The following is a 20,131-nucleotide window of genomic DNA, read 5'->3' as shown; positions in this document are numbered from 1 at the left end:
GTATTGAGTAAGGTCTACAAAGAAATGGCGTATAGTTAAACACAAATGACTTCAGCGAGAGAAGATGGTTCTTGAATTTGCTTGGTCAATTGATGTTCAACCAATTCAGTATGACTTTTTGCAGTATGATTTTTCAGTACTTTTGGTCCTGGAAGCATTTGTTTACTTACTAAATGTCTTTGTTAAAGCATTTCAACTCAATCAGTAAGATGTGAGGAGGATCACAACATTTCAAAATTTTACATAAAACAAATAAGAATGAAGTATGAAATAAGTATCCTTTGCTTTGGTGTCATGGTTTGGGAATCTTTCTGTCAAAAATAAAAACTCACTAAATCAAATAGCTAAGTGGTCCAGTAAGCTGACCAGGGTGTTACTAGCCAATCTAGAGGCTGTGTACACCAGGCAGCTAAAGAGAATCACAAATTCAATTTTAAGTGACACTGCTCATCCCCTACACTCAGAGTTTCAGCTTCTTCCTTCCGGTCGCTGGTTTGTAGTATTAAGCTGTAGAATGAAACGATACAAAAATAGTTTCATACCAGCAGCCATTAGACATTTACATAAGGCATAGACTAAAGCAGAGATGTTTCGGTGACTTGCATATTTTAGATCATTTTAAACATTTACTTGGGGGAGGGGGGGGGTGGACACTTAAAGTGATTATTTATTCTTTATGTTTACGTTTTATGTCTTAATGTGCATTTGTTGTTGTTACTGTGTGAGTTCCTTTGTGTGGCACTCTTGTGAGATGAGGACCCTTGACTGCGAACCAAATCTACCTTCTGGTATAAATAAAGTAACCTACCTACCTACCTACCTACTAAAATCAGAAAGAAAGGCAAAGGTACACTGCAGTATATTAACAGTTTTACAGCTAGAATCACATAAAATGCACAATCCTATTATAAACAATTGAGAAATTTCAAACCTTTTATATAAAGCTTATGTTCTGTTGAACCTAAAGAAGATATATATTTCAAGATTAGTGCAAGTGTATCAACAGTGCATCTGGAAAGTATTCATAGAGCTTTACTTTTTCCACATTTTTTTTTAATGTTACAGCCTTATTCCAAAATGGATTAAATTTATTTCCTCAAACTTCTACACACAAGACCCCATAATGACAATATGAAAAAAGTGATGAGATGTGAACAATGTGAAATGTGATTTTTTTTTTTAATTGTTGCAAATTTATTAAAAATAAAAAACCTGAAAAATCACATGTACATAAATATTCACAGCCTTTGCTCAATACTCTGTTGATGTACTTTTGGCAGCAATTACTTTTGCCCAATCCTCTTTGCAGTACCTCTTAATCAGGTTAGATGGGAAGCAATGCTGTGCAGCCATTTTCAGATCTCTACAGAGATGTTCCATAGGATTTAGGTCTGGGCTCTGGCTGGGCCACTCAAGGACATTCCCCCAGTTGTTGTGAAGCCACTTCAATATTATTTTGGCGGTGTGCTTTGGGCTATTGTCTTGCTGGAAGATGAACCGTTGCCCAGTCTGAGGTCAAGAGCACTCTGAAGCAGATTTTCATTTAGGATGTCTCTGTACATTGTGTGCATTCATCTTTTCCTCTGCCTAGCATTCACTCCAAAGAGTTCAATTTTAGTCTCATTAGATTGGTGGATTGCTGCACAGATGGTTGTCCTTCAGTAAGGTTCTCCTCTCTCCTCAAAAGAACACTGGAGCACAGACAGAGTGTCCATCGGGTTATTGATCCCCTCCCTGACTAAGGCCCTTCTCCCTGATCACTCGGCTTAGATGGCCGGCCAGCTCTAGGAAGAGTCCTGGTGGTTCCAAACATTTTCCACTTACGAATGATGGACCCCACTGTTCTCATTGGAACTTTCAGAGCAGCAGAAATGTTTCTGTAACCTTCTTCAGCCTTGTGCCTCGAGACAATCCTGTCTTGGAGGTCTACAGACAATTCCTTTGTCTTCATGCTTGGTTTGTGCTTTGGCATGCACTGTCAGCCCTGGGACCTTATATAGTCAGGTTTTTGCCTTTTCAAATCATGTCCAATCAACTGAATTTACCACAGGTGAACTCCAATTAAGCTGCTAAAACATCTCAAGAATGATCAGTGGAAACAGAATGGACCTGAGCTCAACTTAGAGCTTCATGGCAAAGGCTGTAAATACTTCTGTACATGTGATGTTTCAGGTTTATTATTTTTTATTTTTTTTAAATATTTTTTTTAATTGTGTTTTTGACAAAAGGTACAGTACATTAAAGGTATTCAATGACAAAGGTTTTTTTTTTTTTGAACCATACATAAATTTGAAACAGAGACAAATGAACATAATAAAAATTATTATGAAAAGGAAATGCATTAATTAAAAAATATATTAATAATAATAAGAAATATTATTATTATTATTATTATTATTATTAATAATAATAATGAAAATAAAATAAAAATAAATTTACAAAAAAATTAATAAATAAAATAAATAAATAAATAAAAAAGGGGGGTGGGGGTGGGGTTGGGAATTTATGGTTGGAGGAGTACATTAGTCTCAATATGAATTATTAGAGGGTCCCATGTTTTGAAAAATATTTTGGTTGATCCTCCGAGAAAATATTAAATTTTTTTCTGTTTTCAAAAATAGCATTACATTACTAAGCCAAAGTGACAGTTTAGGTGGCATTGGTGATTTCCACTCCATAAGAATTCTTCTAGCTATTAAATGTTAAGGTTTTTTATTTTTAATACATTTGCAACAAAAAACTATTTTTTTACATTGTCATTATGGGGTATTGTGTGTAGAATGTTGAGGAAATAAATGAATTTAATCCATTTTGAAATAAAGCTGTAACATAAAAAATGTGGAAAAAGTGAAGCGCTATGAATACTTTCCGGACGCACTTTAGTTGCCTGTGTTTACAGTTGTCAGTTTGTGCATGGTAGTTCAGTGACTCTTATTCACTTCACTGATCTCTGTAATAACTAGGTGGGTAAACCATCATTAGGTGGTGAGGCCATTGGAAGTGTTTGACTGGCCATATTGATATTCCCCATTAAAAACCTTGACCTAAAATTGCCATACATCATTTATACAGGAATCGTTTTTAGGATAGGTGTATTTAAATATTGAATGTTCTTTTGAGTAGGATTAGGGATATGTTGAAATCAGTAGGATGGGTGTGTCGGCTGCACACTTTGACACAGGTAAATAACTAAACACAAAATATACGTTTCATAATACAGTGGTGTGAACAAGTGTTTGACCCCTGTTTTTTTTTTAACGTGTTTAGCACATTAAATGTTAAAGATAATCAAACAAATAAAAAAAATAGTCAAAGATAACAAAAGTAAGCACATCATGCAGTTTTGGAATGAAGGTTTTTGTTATTAACACCCCCCCCCCCCCCCCCAACACACACAGAAACACACTTAAATAATACTGCAGGTTTATCACACCTGAGTTTCTCTAGCCATACCCAGGCCTGATAACTGCCACACCGGTTTGCAATCAAGAAATCACTTAAATAGGGCCTGCCTGACAAAGTGAAGTAGACCAAAAGATCCTCAAAAGCTAGACATGCTCAGGACATTTGCTTAGTATGTGCAGGTGCACATTTGTGAATTTTAGATTAATGAACAGTGTCTTCTTGTAAGGCAGTGTTTTCAAAACAGTCCCACAAAGACCAATTAATTCAGTGTTATGTGTAAACATTCTAGGGAACACCAATTTGGTGGTGTGTGGTGACCTTGCTTATTTGACGCCATGAGCAATTTAGTTTTCACTATAAATCAGTAAATAACATTCACAATTTTTTGACAGATTTTCCTATTAGACATCTAGTCATCAGAAATTTTGAGTTCGAATTTTACAGTTGCTCACTTGAATTCAGCACACTGGCCAACAGAAAGTTGCTTGGTTTGAAAGTCACCTTTGTCTGAGCGATGCTTCATATACAGTTGAAGTCAGAATTAATAGCCCCGTTTATTTTTATACGCAGTTTCTGTTTAGCGGAGAGAAGATTTTTTCAACACATTTCTAAACATAATAGTTTTAGTATCTCATCTCTAATAACTGATTTATTTTATCTTTGCCATGATGACAGTAAATAACATTTGACTAGATATTTTTCAAGACACTTCTATACAGCTTAAAGTGACATTTAAAGGCTTAACTAGGTTAATTAGGTTAAGTAGGCAGGTTAGGGTAATTAGACAAGTTAATCGGAAAGAAAATTTGCTTAATGGGCATAATAATTTTGACCTTAAAATGGCTTTTAAAAAATTAAAAACTGCTTTTATTCTAGCCAAAACAAAACAAATAAGACTTACTCCAGAAGAAAAAATATTATCAAATATACTGTGAAAATTTCATATAATAATATTTAAAAAAACGAAAATAAATTCAGAGGGGGATAATAATTCTGACTTCAACTATAGGTTCAAAACTGTATTGTCACATTGCAGTGACAATAGTAGACATTGCATATTTTGTGCCGTCAGTATCTCACCCTACTTTTACACCAGTACATGTTGATAAGTGTCTATGTTAGGGCTGTAGAAAAGTCATTGAATTATTAACTTAACTTAAATTAATTCAGAAAAGAAACAAGTGACTTTGACTGGGACACTGAATCATCAAATCTAAAAACACATTCATTTTGGATCTGTGGGTTTTGCAGAGGAGCAGAAAGTTAATTTCAGTTGATTGGTTGAACAAAAAACAATTATCATTAATTTCATATTTGGCTTAGATTTTATCCAGGGGTGCGTGTGAAGTGAAGAGCAGGGGAACGCTGGAGGGGTAGATGTGCGAAGTAAAGAGCGAGGGAGGAAGTTGGGGGGTGGAGAGGTAGGTGCGCGCAAAGTGAAAAGTGGGGTGGAATTCCGCGAGTTTTCCGGGAGACAGGATCATACGTGAGATGGGCGGGAGATGGGTCTGAAATACGGGACACTCCCGGGAAAAACAGGATTGTTGGCAGGTATGGCTTAGTCACTTTATTGATCAGTGATCGTCACAGCAGAATAAACCTATCCAGCATATATTTTACACAGCGGATGCCCTTCCAGCTGAAACTTAGCAATGGGAAACACCAATACACTCTTACATTCACTACGGCCAATTTAGCTTATTCAGTTTACCTACTGCATAGCACATGTCTTTGCACTGTGAGGGAAACCGGAGCACCCAGAGGAATTCAGAGGAGAACATGCAATGCCAACTGACCCAGCCGGACTTGAACCAGCAAAATTCTTGCTGTGAGGCGATTGTGCTACCCACTGCACCACTGTGCATTGGGTGAAATGTGGTAAAAGCTCATTGGTTTAATTTTAAAAATAATCTTTAAATGTTAAACTGTTAGACTTGTCTATATTTGACCCAGCACTGGGTTTAAACTACCCAATATTTTCTTAAGTATATATCAGGGGTGTCAAACTCATTTTATCTGTGGCCACATGGATGAAAATATTTTCCCAAGTGGGTCGGATCGGTAAATCATGGTATATATAACTTAAAACCAACAACCTCAGATTGTTTTCTTTGTTTTAATATGATCAGCATAAAACATAAAGCTAGAGCATGAGGACAACATGATCACTGCAATTTGTAACTTTTTGATTTGGCTAATTCATAGCAATTTGCACGATCTCATTCGTAACATTTACAATGATTTGCTTATCCACCAATGACTGGATTTAAGGCAAGGGTGTCAAACTCAATTCCTGGAGGGCTGAAGCCCTGCACAGTTTAGTTCCAACCCTGCTCCAACAAACTTACCTGTAGGTTTCAAACAAGCCTGAAGGACTCAATTAGTTTGATCAGGTGTGTTTAATTAGGGTTGGAACTAAACTGTGCAGAGCTGCAGCCCTTTTGGAACTGAGTTTGACACCTGTGGTTTAGGGGTGTGTTTGATTGCCACGCCTTTTTTTTAAATGGTTCATTTTCATATGACTGAACTTGTACGAATTAGCCACTTAACTGGCAAATCGGAAAATACTTACCTGTTCTCGTGAGAACACCTTAGTGTCAAATGGCAGGGCATAGTGGTCTTTCTCTCTGAAAAGGCAGTGATTTAGGCTTCTGGATCGGATGAAATGAACAGTTTGCTTTTATGCAGTTGCATCCAGTGGACACAATTGGAACAGCAGTTTCTTTTATTGAAAACTTGCAGCTCATTTTTATTCTTTACAGAATCATCTCGCGGGCTGGATTAAACCCGTTTGTGGGCCTGATCTAGCCCGCGGCCCCTATGTTTGACACCCCTGGTATATATGCTGTATGCAAGGTAGTAAGACAGATCTTTCTCAGAAAATTGATGCAGCTTATGCAAAATGTATCTTCTGTGAAAAATGCAAAAACAGGTTTGCCAAACACCTGTGTAATCTTAACTCCACCAAATGTTGAATATCAGTTTCACACTCACTGTAGTCCGACATTGGTGCAACAACAATACACAATAAAAAAATGCTGGTTGGGTCAAATATGGACATTTTTTTCAATTAAATTAAATGATAATAATAAAACACTTTTTACCCAATGGTTAGTTTTATCCATATTTGACCCAACTTTGGATTATGACAACCCAGCATTTTTATAATGTATTGATACTGTATCTCATTCATTCATTCATTCATTCATTCATTCACCTTCAAGTTAGTCTCTTTATTCATCAGGGGTCACCACAACAGAACGAACCACCAACTTATCCAGTATATGTTTTACACAGCGGATGCACTTCCAGCTGCAACCCAACATTAGAAAACACCCACACTTATGCACTACGCATAACTTAGCTTATTCAATTCACCTATACCACAGGTCTTTGGACTGTAAACGATGCACCGGGAGGAACCCCACACAAACACGGGGAGAACAACCCAGAGCTGCAACCCAGTACTAGGAAACACCCATACACTCTAACATTCACACTCATATACTACGGCCAATTTAGTTGATTTAATTCTGTGCATGTCTTTTACTCTGTGGTAAACTGGAACAGCTAGAGTTAACCCATGCCAACACAGGGAGAACAGGCAAACTCCACACAGAACAATGTGTTATTAAATATAACAAGGTTAAAAATTGCTGATAATGTTCTTGTAAATAAGCAGTATGCTGAGTCATAGACTAATTGCTGAAATAGCAATCCTCCTTCCCCTGAGGAGAACTATGTTCAGTGTACAGTATGGATGGCATTCTTCACTTTGTGGCACTTACTCACCTCAACAGAATCCAGTGTGTCTTCTCTTGTTTATGTGGCAGTATATCAAACGTTGGCTTTCAGACTGCTGAGACCGGTGTGTGTCCTGTTTAGTTTCTGAGAATGATCACTGAGGTGTGGTTTCTGTTCCACCCAGTGGGTTAAATGCACTAGCTATGCTGGCAGACTCGCTCCAAATCATGGTTGTTCTCAGACGCTTGACTGCAGCATTAGTGTGAGAAGAAAAGGTTTATTTGAGGACACGGAGTGGAAAAAATACATAATGTGCTCCATGTGGCCTCGTTGGGGTTTTCACCTGGTGATTATTTTACCAAAACATATATAGACTGCCAATGCTGCTTGGCAGGAGAGCTCAGTTTAAGTTTTCCTGTAAGCTGTAGGACATTATTCTTTTTACAGACAGAAGCTTCCAGCAAGGAGAAGAAACCCATCGCCAGTGTTATAGTTTGGTGTTTTGGGGCCAATTAAATGAGATTGCTTGATAAAGAAGCAGGGGAATGTTTTAAAAGTAGCATCAGATCAGATTTAATACTTTTTAAATGTATTTTAGTAGTAGTTTTGGTTTAACAAATATACACTATCTGACAAAAGTCTTGTCGTTGATCCAAGTTGTAAGAGCAACAAATAATAACTTGACTTCTAGAAGGTAGAGTTTTCTGATGAATCATCTGTTGAACTGCATCTCAATTATCACCAATACTGCAGAAGATCTATTGGAACCTGCATGGACCCAAGATTCTTATAGAAATCAGTCAAGTTTGGTAAAGGAAAAAATCATGGTTTGGGGTTACATTCAGTATTGGGTCTGCAGATCTGCAGAATGCATGGCAACATCAACAGCCCGAGGTATCAAGACATTGGTGCTGCCCATTACATTACAAACCATAGGAAAGGGGAAATTCTTTAGCAGGATAGCTCCTTCTCATACTTCAGCCTTCAAATTAAAGTTCCTGAAAACAAAGAAGCACAAGGTGCTCCAGGATTGGCCAGCACAGTCACCAGATATTAACATTTTTGAGCATGTCTTGGGTAATATGAAGGAGGGTGCATTGAAGATGAATCTAAAGAATCTTGATGAACTCTGCAAGTCCTGCAAGAACGATTTCTTTGATCATATTTTATTTTGGTAAAATTAGCGTATTCTAGGGGCCTTCATATAAGCCATTTCTGATACCAATTGATTATCCAGAAGTCAGGCGGCAAGACTTTAGTCAGGTAGTATAGTCATTGTTTTTTTATTTGGAAATGAACATGCTGACATTTTACAGCATGAATTGACCTATGAAAAACTGACCAGATATTTGATCATTAAAATACAAATTAAACAATAATAGCAGCATTGCATGAAACATTATCCCTTCATGCACTGGAGGGCACTTTGTCCTGTTCCATTGCCATTCACACAGTTGTTCCTAAAAGGGATACAGCTGCGAACGGAAGTTAATGAGAATTTTTCATATTATTTATTCAGTACCCATTAATTGTTGTAACGTAGTGGCTGACACAGAGGGATCCATTTGCAGTATTTTTATTAAACACAGTTTAATAAACAATAGCACACAGATGTTGTGCGTGCGCAAACTCACATCAAACACTGTAGTATGTTGTCGTTGGGCTGGCCGCAGGTAAACACAGGATGAGTATGCAGGCATGGGTCAGAGGCAGGCGGCTAGTATCAGAGTCGGTAAGCAGGCTAGAGTTCAAAGGCAGGCGGCTAGGATCAAAGTCGGGATACAGGCTGAAGTGCAAGGCAGGCGGCAGGCTGGACTGGGTCAGTAAACGAAGCAGGATCACAACGGGAAAGCAGGCAAGGCTGAGAATGCTCAGTAGTGTTAGCCGGGGCAGAACAACACTTCGCAATGAAGCAGCGTGTGTGTATGTGTGCTGCTTATATGTGTGTGGAGGGTGATTGCTGGATGCGTGTCAGGTGTGTCTGCTATCAATGTAAATGGATGACGTAATGTCAATAGTCCGGTGATGATGACCTCTGCTGGCCAGCGAGGGGATTGACTGGGACCGAGTTGGTGACAATTGTATTTTATTAACGTCTATTCCTACCACAACCCTAAGCCCAACCATCGTGGTAATGTAAAAAAAAAAGTAATCATACAGAGTCTTATTAATATTATTAATTAAATTAAATTGTATCCCATCTAGACTTTACCCCTTTTACACTCACTCGTTTTCCCGTAAATCATTGCATTGATTATAGTTACACCTGTTCCTCATCATCTGGACTATTTAAGCGACACTCACTATCTCAGTGCAGTCTTGTTTTTACTGTAACAGACAATTGCTTTTTTTTCGTCCTGCCTGGATTACTTTGCTCAAACTCTTTGTTGGATTTGTGATTATTTGCATAAATAATTGGAACAGGTTAAGCTGTATAAGTGCAGTAGTTTGTGGGAAATGGAGTCCGTGAGAGTGGCGGTGGAACAGGACTGTAGCGGAGCTCGCCCACATGGAAAGAAACTAAATAAACATTGTTGAGTAGTTTTGATATAGGTTTAAAAAAGGTTTGATATAGGTTCATATTTGATTATATAGGTTCTTTCGCATAAACTTAAGCTGGTAATCATTACACACTTTAAAAATAGCAATAAATATAAAAAAATGACAAAAGCAGGTAGTAAAATTATTGAATTTGTTGACAAAGAAAATGTTTTGAATTTTAATAAACAGCAAAGCTGTTCTTTTAATGTTGTTTCTAATGTTATTAATATTGTTTTAAAGAATTTCTTTCTTTTATCATGGCCCTTACATACTACAATTTCTCCATGACAACAGTTGTATCAGCCTGATGTTTTTTGTTTAATGCTCCCAAAAATATCAAAGTTGATTTGATCACAGAAACTAAAAATGCAGTCATCATATAAGAGCTGGATCTATGGGTGTGAAATGGACTGTTGTATTTGTATATCCTGTGGAGAGTTTAAAAATGGTTACAACCCAAACCTTTTGCATTTTTGTACAAATTTTTAACTTTTACTGAAAATAATATGACAAACAGACCTAATTTCCGTCTCTTTCAGGGAATGAATGCTCTCAGGATGAAAGTGGTGCGGCGGCCATCTTCTCCACACAGCTGGATGACTTTCTTGGTGGCAGCCCTGTTCAGTTCCGCGAGGTCCAAAACAACGAGTCGCTCACCTTCCTGGGTTACTTCAAGTCCGGCATCAAGTATATGGTGAAGTCCACATTTAGTTTAATAAAAACGACTCAAAGTCGTTCATCATTAACTTGCAATAAAATACTGTAAAACCTCACTTCCTGCTAGTCTCGCTCCAGACAGTTTTCATTCATTCATTATTATTCAGTCATGCCACATCATTACCGTTGTACTGAACAAATGGTTTAGCTCAGTAAGTTTGCTGATGTTTTACTCAAATACTGAATAAACTCTTTCATTTGCCAAGTGTGCGCAAACACACATGGACTTTTTTTTTGTTTTGCAGGAGCTCAGGGTACATACATACATACATACATACATACATACACACACACACACATACACACATACATACATACATACATACATACATACATACATACATACATACATACATACATACATACATACATACATACATACATACACACATACATACATACACACATACATACATACATACATACATACATACATACATACATACATACATACATACATACATACATACACACACACATACATACACACATACACACAAACATACATACACACATACACACAAACATACATACACACATACACACAAACATACACACATACATACATACATACATACTGTACATACATACATACATACATACATACATACACACATACATACATACATACATACATACATACACACATACATACATACATACATACATACACACATACATACATACATACATACATACACACACACATACATACACACATACACACAAACATACATACACACATACACACACACATACATACACACATACACACAAACATACACACATACATACATACATACATACATACATGCATACATACACACATACACACACACATACACACATACATACACACATACACACAAACATACATACACTGTAAAAGATACAGGGTTCCACTCAATTCTTTTAGGTTTCTCCAACACAAAATTATTAATTTAACTTACCAAATTTAAGTAGATTGAATAAAAAAAAACAATAAAGTTCAGCAATTGTGTTGTTTTAGCTCACTTTTTAATAAGTGGTTTGAACAAGCAGCAAACATATTTTTTTATGTACACACATATATACTTATCAGCATAAGTATCAGAAGGTTATTTAAATAAGTAAAAAAAATACAGTAAACAATAAGAAAAGTTACATTTATACATGGTTTAAATGCATTGTTGACAGTTTTAACTACAAATAAGAAATACAAAAATATTTATATAAAATAATTATGAATTAATGTATTATAGCTCATACTTTATTCAGTTTTTTGCATTGTGAGAGATACACTCAATTGTAGCAGGTTACACATTAAAAAAGTGAAACTACCATTTCTTTCACTCATTCATTTTCTTTTCAGCTTAGTCCCTTTATTAATCTGGGATCAACTTATCCAGCACATGTTTTATGCAGCGGATGCCCTTCCAGCTGCAACCCAACACTGGGAAACACCCACACTAATACTCTACGGATAGTTTAGCTTAGTCAATTCACCTGTACCACATGTCTTTGGACTGTGGGGGAAACCGGAGCACCCGGACGAAACCCAACCGAACACAGAGAGAACATGCAAACTCCACACAGATAAAGCCAACACTCCTCGCTTGCCAGGTAGCATTTTGTCATCAGCCATTAACTGATTCAAATATGAAGTTTGGTATTTTGTTTCTAAAATAAATATCTAAGTTGAACCATAAGTTCATGGTCAATTACTTTCGAGTTTATCTAGTGTTTTTCCTTCGGCAGAATAAAATTTATATTAATATTAAATTACATTTTTAGTTGCAACACTGAAAAACGACAAATTTTAGCTGGAATAACTTACATTAATTATTTTAATTTGGTTCAAAGTGTCATTTTTTGTTGCAGAAAAGTTTTACAACATAATGTTTGTAACCTGGGTGTGAATTACAAGGGGGGTTGGGGGGATCTGACCTTCAGATTAACGCGAAACCCTTGTGTACTGTTTAGATGTGCTACGCTTTCATTATGTTGGTGGCTTTTTTTTTGCCCCATTCATTTCCATTATAATGACAATTTTAGATTGCGAAGTCATACACCATACTGTATAATCATGCATTTTTTATTGTAACTGGCTTTCCCTGTTGGGAAGAGGTCAAATGTGTCATTTTTAATGATCATAAGTTGACAGCATTTAGATAGGAGAACACAAAAAAAGTTTCTGGCTTTTCTATGGAGTAAAACTGCAGATTATATTGCATGTGCATAAATACTGTACACTTACCATGTTTACCATGTTCTGAAAGCCGACCTGCTTATTTAGATTTTCTCAGACTTATCAATATAAGTGGCCAAAGCTTTCTCTGTTACACACACACATACACACTGCTGCTATACTCCATATAGAAGACAGAAACTGCAACTGATGATCTGCATCAATATTATTTAATCAAATATTTAACAATTATTACAAAGCAGTTTCGCTTTCCGGGTCAAGTGCATACAGAATTTTCCCAGTCATTTTATTTACTCAGCTCTTTTGACAAACACTCAGCTGAGTGCTTTGCTTTTAGGTTGTTGATGGTTTTTAGAGTTTTATTTTGGCCGTTTGCCCAGGTTAATTTAGCATAATGCAATAAGGGATTTGTCTTTCCCGTCTCCTCAGCAAGGTGGAGTTGCGTCTGGCTTCCATCACGTGTCGACCAATGATGTGAATGTGAAACGTCTGCTGCACATTAAGGGCAGGAGGGTCATCAGAGCTACAGAGGTGGCGATGTCCTGGGCCAGCTTCAACAAAGGAGACTGCTTTATCGTCGACCTGGGGAAGGTACAAGAAGACAAGTAAACACAAAAACAGTTGGGAATGGAAAACACTTTGGTTTATTTGTGTAATTTCCTATAACTGTAGGAGGTGTACAGTGGCCAGGAGAGCAGCAAATTAAGAAAAGATCCTCACATTTGACAGCATACGTGTTGCAAATCCTTACGACACAAACACATACAAAAAAATTTCTTACAACACAAACAAATTAAGAAATGCCTGCATTTTCTCACAGCGTGTTTAAGAGGCATCATTGTAGAAAGAAAATATTTCTCTGCTTTATTTACATTTGAACAAAAAGTTTAAGTTAGAATTTGCAATGGGTATGGTATGAATAATTTAGGGCTTATATATGCAGTTAAAGTCAGAATTATTAGCTCCCCTGTTTATTTTTTCCCCTAATTTCTGTTTAGCGAAGAGTAGATTTCTTGAACACATTTCTAAACATAATAGTTTTAATAACTCATTTCTAATGACTGATTTATTTTATCTTTGCCATGATGACAGTAAATAATAACTAGATATTTAAAAAAAACACTTCCATACAGCTTAAAGTGACATTTAAAGGCTTAACTAGGTTAATTAGGTTAACTAGGCAGGTTAGGGTAATGAGGCAAGTCATTGTATAACGATGTTTAAAAACTAGCTTGAAGGGGCTAATAATTTTGACCTTAAAAGGGTTCATAAAAATTTTTAAAACTGCTTTTATTCTAGCTGAAATAAAACAAATAAGACTTTCCCCAGAAGAAAAAATATTATCAGACATACTGTAAAAATTTCCTTGCTCTGTTAACATTATTTGCGAAATTTTTAAAAAAGAAAAAACAATTCAAAAGGGGGCTAATAATTCTCACGTCAACTGTGTGTGTTGACGCACACACACACACACACACACACACACACACACACACACACACACGCACGCACACACACAGTCTATATATATTCTAAATACTTTCCAATTGTGAGTGTAATATTGCAATTTTACATTTTTACTAGGAATTCTGAGAAGAAGTTATGAATTAGAAGCTTTGAATTTTAAAAAAAGTCTTGCGATTTATACTTTATTCTCAAAATTGAGATTATATTAAACTCAAAAGGTGTCCAGACACAACAGATTTTTTTATTGGATAGAAACTTTAAAAGATTTCACAGTATGTAAATCAGAGTAGTTGATGTATTCTTGCTGAATAAAACTAATTTCTATCTTTCAAAATAAAAAATACAGAGCTCTTTTTAAAAGCAGATGTATGTCTTAATATGTTTTAGTCATTCTTTTTGTTTTTTTCCCTCAGGATATTTATCAGTGGTGTGGCAGTGGCTGCAACCGATTTGAGCGTCTGAAAGCCTCCAAGCTGGCTATTGATATCCGGGACAACGAGAGGAACGGCAGAGCCAAGCTGGTCATGGTGGAGGAGGACGCTGAACCAGACGCCCTGATTCAAGTCAGTCAAGTTTAAGCTCTACTTCTCCTTTAACAATTTCCACACAACCACCAGGATGAATGATTCCGTGGCTGATCAAATTTCCACAATTCAAAATCCCTTTCATTTTATTTGCTTGTCTTTATATAAAACTACTGCACTACACTGTAACATATGTGATCAACAGAGCTCAGGAATCTACGTCATAACGAGTTTTGGTCGGCCATGTTTGTAAACAAACCCTTGAGTGCACAAGGGAAATCAAAACAGAAAAAGCTGACCGTTTTATAGTAAAATCTTTTGAAAAACATCTCACAACACTCAGAATAAAATGGGCAAACATGTCAATACCTTTATATATGATTATTGTGTGTCTGAGAAGCTGAAAAGAACAAGTTTATCTGTAACAGACATCGCATCAATGAGCTGCTGCAAGAAAACATTTCCACACATGATTTTCTACTTTTTTTGTTGTGCGAGCGCCTACAGTTTTATACTGATCAGTGTCTAGTTGATACAATAAATCAATAGAGATCAATAGAAGTCAGGCTTCCTTGTCCTAAAAACCCAAAATGCATTGCGCTATAACAACACATTCCCATTCTTTTTTAAATCATGATACATGCTCTTATGTTTTATGTTAAGTTTTATGTTGCTATGTTCAGTTTAAGTTGTTAAAGTAAGTTAACCATGTTACATTTTTAAGGTTACGTTAACACTAGTGCATTTAGGAGTGTGGGCACAATAGCTAGACTTACACATTTTAAAACAAAAACACAATAGTGTCAATGGCGCATAAGACAGTTTATAATATGGGATCTGTTGGATGCTTGATTCTGATTGGTTGATGAACATTCTAAGGTCGGCAATTCTTTTCAGATAAACACAAAGCTAAAGTTGTTCCAGTGACATTGCAGTAATCTTCTAAATTGGGCTGCACGATATTGGAGAAATCTGACATTGCGATATTTTGTTTTTCTGCGATATATTTTGCGATAAGAATACAATTTTACTAAATGACTTTCTCTATTTGGGATAAATTTATCTTTTTTTAATTGGTTTTGTTCTGTAAGGGAGTGCATTTGCATAAAATGTAATAAACAATCTATAAGCGTACAGTATATAAATGCAATAAAGAAAAAATATAAACAAAATAAAAGCCTTGCATTGTTTTCAGAAGAGTGTAAGGCCGCATTTAGGCTACACTGCTCTGTTCTATTGACTCAATTCCGATTTTTTTCTCCCATGTGGCACAGATCGGATATGGCCCGTGTACGTGTAAGCAGGAATAAATCACAAGGATTCCGATTTACTCAAATCAGATTCAGGCCTTGTTCATATGTGGAAATTTATCTGATATGAATCGGATCTGTGTTCTCATGTCTGCAGTGTAAGCAGTTAGATCGGATTTTTACCTGTCAATGCGAGTCGCGCTTGATTAAAAACTATGGAGATTGACATCAGGTTTGACACTTTCTTTTCAGAACAGACTTCAGCAGAGTCCCAAACCTTAAATCTCATACACAAGTACTTAAACAGCTTTCATATTGTCATATAGCTCAGGTATTTAAGCATGTTAACAAGAGCGCTATGTCCACCACGTAACCAATATAAACTAATATAAAACTAGCCTAGTGCATACATCACATGCATAAATCACGCCATGGACATTACATTAAGATGCCTAAAGGTTTAAAAAAGTCTATAAATCAAAAGAAGATGGACAAATGAGAACCTTTCGGTCATAAACTATAGTAAAACATCTTGTCAAAAGCTGTCAACAGATTACATACAGGAATAGAGAAAAGAGCACTCTTTAATTATCAGCTGTCAGTCAGCGCCCGCTCTTTTTTTCCTGGTCATTGAGCCTTTGCCATGTGCTGTGTAAATGCAGACAATCGGATGCGAGTCACTTTTAAAAGATGATGTCATCAAAAAAATCAGATACCAGTTACAAAATCGGAATTTACCATCAAGATCTGCACTGTAAATGCAGCCTAAGTATACAGTAATTGAGTAATCAAATGTAAAATAATGCTGCGTAGTCTTTGTTTTATGAATAATAACAATAATTTTTTTTTTTAAATCCTCATACAGTTGCAGGCCTCAAAAACCTATTCAAACCCAACATTGCAGATCCTGCGATGTGACTATTGCGAATGCTCACACTGCGATATTGATGCTGAAACGATTTGTTTTGCAGCCCCACTTCTAAATACTTCTAACTTCTATCTCACTACAGCTAATGATTTGCTTATTTTAAATGACCTCACGCTCTATAACAAGCAAAGACCAAATCAAATCTTAAGGCTTTGGTTGTGGATATTTAAGTGCTAAAACCTGACAAATCTTGAAATAATAATAATAATATCTTTACATGCCATAATCATAGTGTAAGTGGAATATCCGATTCCGGTCCCTTGTATTATTAGAAAATAATGCTTCATATCATGGCGTCAGTTTTCAAGTAATTCGATAGCTGTCACCAATTAATACGCTACTTACTGTGAAATGAGTTATAACAACTTAAGGTTGTTTTAATTCAAATTAAAAATCCAAGGCAATTTTTAAAAAATATACCCATAAAATGTCTGCTTTAAAAATGCCATGCAGCAGCGTTATATATTTCCTGAATAACCACATATATTATGGGCATCAACAACCAGGGGTGATGCAAATCTTGGCACAAAGGCTTGTTTGTTCGTGCTCTGGCAGTTCTTAATGAGAATGCATCCATCATTGCTTTAATGAGTGGAGTTTTGCATGCCAAATACTGTCTGTTTTCTGGTCTTTCAGCACAGGGCTGAATGTTTGGTCCACTTGGCATCAGATAAGTGTTACAAATAAAGCCCCACTGTGTCCGTATGGGCTTTAATCCTGTATTTCCTCCTGCAGGCTCTGGGGCCCAAATCCGACATCGCCCCTGCGACTCCAGACGATGAGCAAGTAGAAATCTCCAACAAGAACAAGGCGAAACTCTACATGGTAATAAAGATACAAAGATTTAAAGTGTTTTTTTTTTGTTTTTTTTTACATTAGATTTTTATTTAGGATTTTCATTTTACGGGGACTCAGCTCCATGAGGAGAAAAAAAAAATTTATATATATATATATATATATATATATATATATATATATATATATATATATATATATATATATATATATATATATATATATATATATAACACTAATGCATTTATGAGTAATAATTTAATAGTAATACACTTAAAAATGTTTCACTAATATGGGATTATTTCACTAATATGGGATAGGTTTGTATTCTACTGTATTGTATAGACGTGCATAGTCTTTTAAGTTCTGAATGAGCCAAATAGACTCAACAAACCTGTTTACTGTAGTAAAAGCCACTTTATATGTTAAAGTACAATTTTTTTTTCCATGTAGTTATTAAATAAAATTGCCACTTTTCTAATTAAAGGGTATACAAATAAAATGTATTATTTTTAAGCTACAGGCTAATTCACATATTTCACGAACTGAAACATAATATTAAATTAGGAAATATTTTGTAATACAAGACAACACATGATGTTTCTATCTCTGTCAGTGACTATGACAGTTAAATTGAGTACATACATTAAGTGCTTCTGTCACTGTGTTTAATACTTTCTGTGCATGACTGTGATAGAGATAATGCCACATGCACTTTAATGTGTTTTATATTGGTAGTTCATATAAAATAAAAATAGTAAAATGTTCGTTAAGAGTTACATTGTCGCTGGAGGAAACAGCTGTGATTATGAGGTAAACACTGAGGAACAGTAGATTGGAAACCCGATTGCTCCTATATGACATTGGGGTACAAGTGATACAAGTGTATACATAGCAAAGAACTGCAAATAAGCATATTTTATAACAATTTATCGATAAACACACTTGTTCTCTCGCTCTGCACAGCTGTGGTTTGCTGATCAAATGAAAAGCAAAAGTCGGGGAGGAGCCGAATTCTGCCACCGTCTTCATTTCAAATTTAGAGGGGACAGAGACGATAATTTAGTGTACAGTTAATGAGCTAATCGGAAAAGTTTTAGGAGGCCTGAGTAGAAATATAGGGAGCGCTACAGCCCCCATAAAATGGGCCTAGTGACGCCCATGGATATACAGTTGAAGTCAAATTTATTAGCCCCCCTGTTTTTGTTTTGTTTTTTGCCCTGATTTATGTTTAACAAAGAGAAGATTTTTTTTTTCAACACATTTCTAAACATAATAGTTTTAGGAACTCATTTCTAATAACTGATTTATTTTATCTTTGCCACAATGACAGTAAATTAAAATTTACAAGATATTTTTTCAAGAGACAGCTTAAAGTGACATCGAAGGCTTAACTAGGTTAATTAGGTTAAATAGGCATGTTAGAGTAATTAGGCAATTTTTTAAAATAAAAGTTAAGTCATTGTTTAATGATGGTTTGTTCTGTAGAGACTATCGAAATAATATATAGCTTAAAGGGGTTAATCATTTTGACCTTAAAATGTTTTTAAAAAATTAAAAAGGCTTAATAATTCTGACTACAACTGTATATTTTATATCACTACCAATCAAAAGTTTGGGGTCAAAAGAATTTTTAAATGTTTTCAAAAAAGCTTCTTTTGCTCACCAAAGCTGCATTTATTTAATCAAAAACACAGTACAAATTGTAAAATTGTAAAATGTTATTGAACTATGAGATAACTCTTCAAAAGTAGATTATAATTTAATTTAATTATTTATTCTGGTGATTTTAAAGATGAATTTTCAGCTTCATTACTCTAGTCTTCAGTCACATTTCTTCTTCTTCTTCTTCTTCTTCTTATTATTATTATTATTATTAGTAGTATTATTAATGGCAATAGTAAATAAGCAGCAATGACCGAAGTAATAATTTAATTTAAAACTGCATACAATACAAAAATAGTTAACTTTTTTACATTTAATAAACGCCTCCTTGATGAATAGAATAATTTCTTTAAAAATAAAAGCATGAAAAAATATTACCCTCTAAACTTTTGACCGGTAGTGTATACATTTATATTTTTTATCATATTTTTTGCTTTTTTTTCAAGAGCAAAAAAAACTTTTCGTACATTTTTTTATGTTATTTACCGAAAACGCCATTAAAATGGCATTTAGTGTAAAAGTGATTTATATACAAATAAATCTTGTGAACATTATTTGATGGTCTTTCAATGACTATTTGTATTTCTTTTTTAAGTATCACAATGCAGGTCAGAAATACTGGTTAATTGTGTTTTTAATCATTCTTCTTTGACTTCATATACTCAATACTCTGCCAGTGTTCTACAAAACACTAAGTTTAGCATTTTTATGTTTTTAAATTGTTCAAAAAACTTAAATAAAAAAATGTATATTCACCTCCGCTATGCTTTTATATAATTTTAATAAGCCCAGTTCAGAATAAATAGTCTGTACTTTTTATTAATTTATATGTCGTATATACAGTTGAAGTCAGAATTATTAGCCCCCTTGAATTATTAGCCCCGCTGTTTATTTTTACCCCAATTTC

The 20,131-nt window shown here is 35.2% G+C and overlaps 1 protein-coding gene and 1 long non-coding RNA gene across 4 annotated transcripts in view; both read left to right on the top strand.

Moving 5' to 3' along the window:
* The window catches only part of scinlb (scinderin like b), a 63,980-nt gene that overhangs the window by 7,397 nt on the left and 36,452 nt on the right, over positions 1-20,131 (top strand). For 2 of the 3 annotated variants that reach the window (XR_015477654.1, NM_213090.2), the window contains 4 exon segments: positions 10,230-10,384; positions 13,025-13,186; positions 14,476-14,625; positions 17,500-17,589. Coding sequence is in view for 2 of the 3 variants with exons in the window: in NM_213090.2 (NP_998255.2) it covers positions 10,230-10,384; positions 13,025-13,186; positions 14,476-14,625; positions 17,500-17,589 (557 nt within the window). In the remaining variant the exon portion in view is untranslated. 3 annotated transcript variants of the gene reach the window in all.
* LOC141377795 (uncharacterized) lies at positions 2,493-4,167 on the top strand. Its single transcript, XR_015478266.1, has 2 exons — positions 2,493-3,715; positions 3,987-4,167. It is a non-coding gene; the product is annotated as an uncharacterized LOC141377795 (long non-coding RNA).

This window comes from Danio rerio, chromosome 2 (assembly GCF_052040795.2).
Source record: "Danio rerio strain M-AB ecotype USA chromosome 2, GRCz13ab, whole genome shotgun sequence".
Classification (NCBI taxonomy): Eukaryota; Metazoa; Chordata; class Actinopteri; order Cypriniformes; family Danionidae; genus Danio; species Danio rerio.
This window is presented reverse-complemented; position numbering and strand designations above follow the sequence as displayed.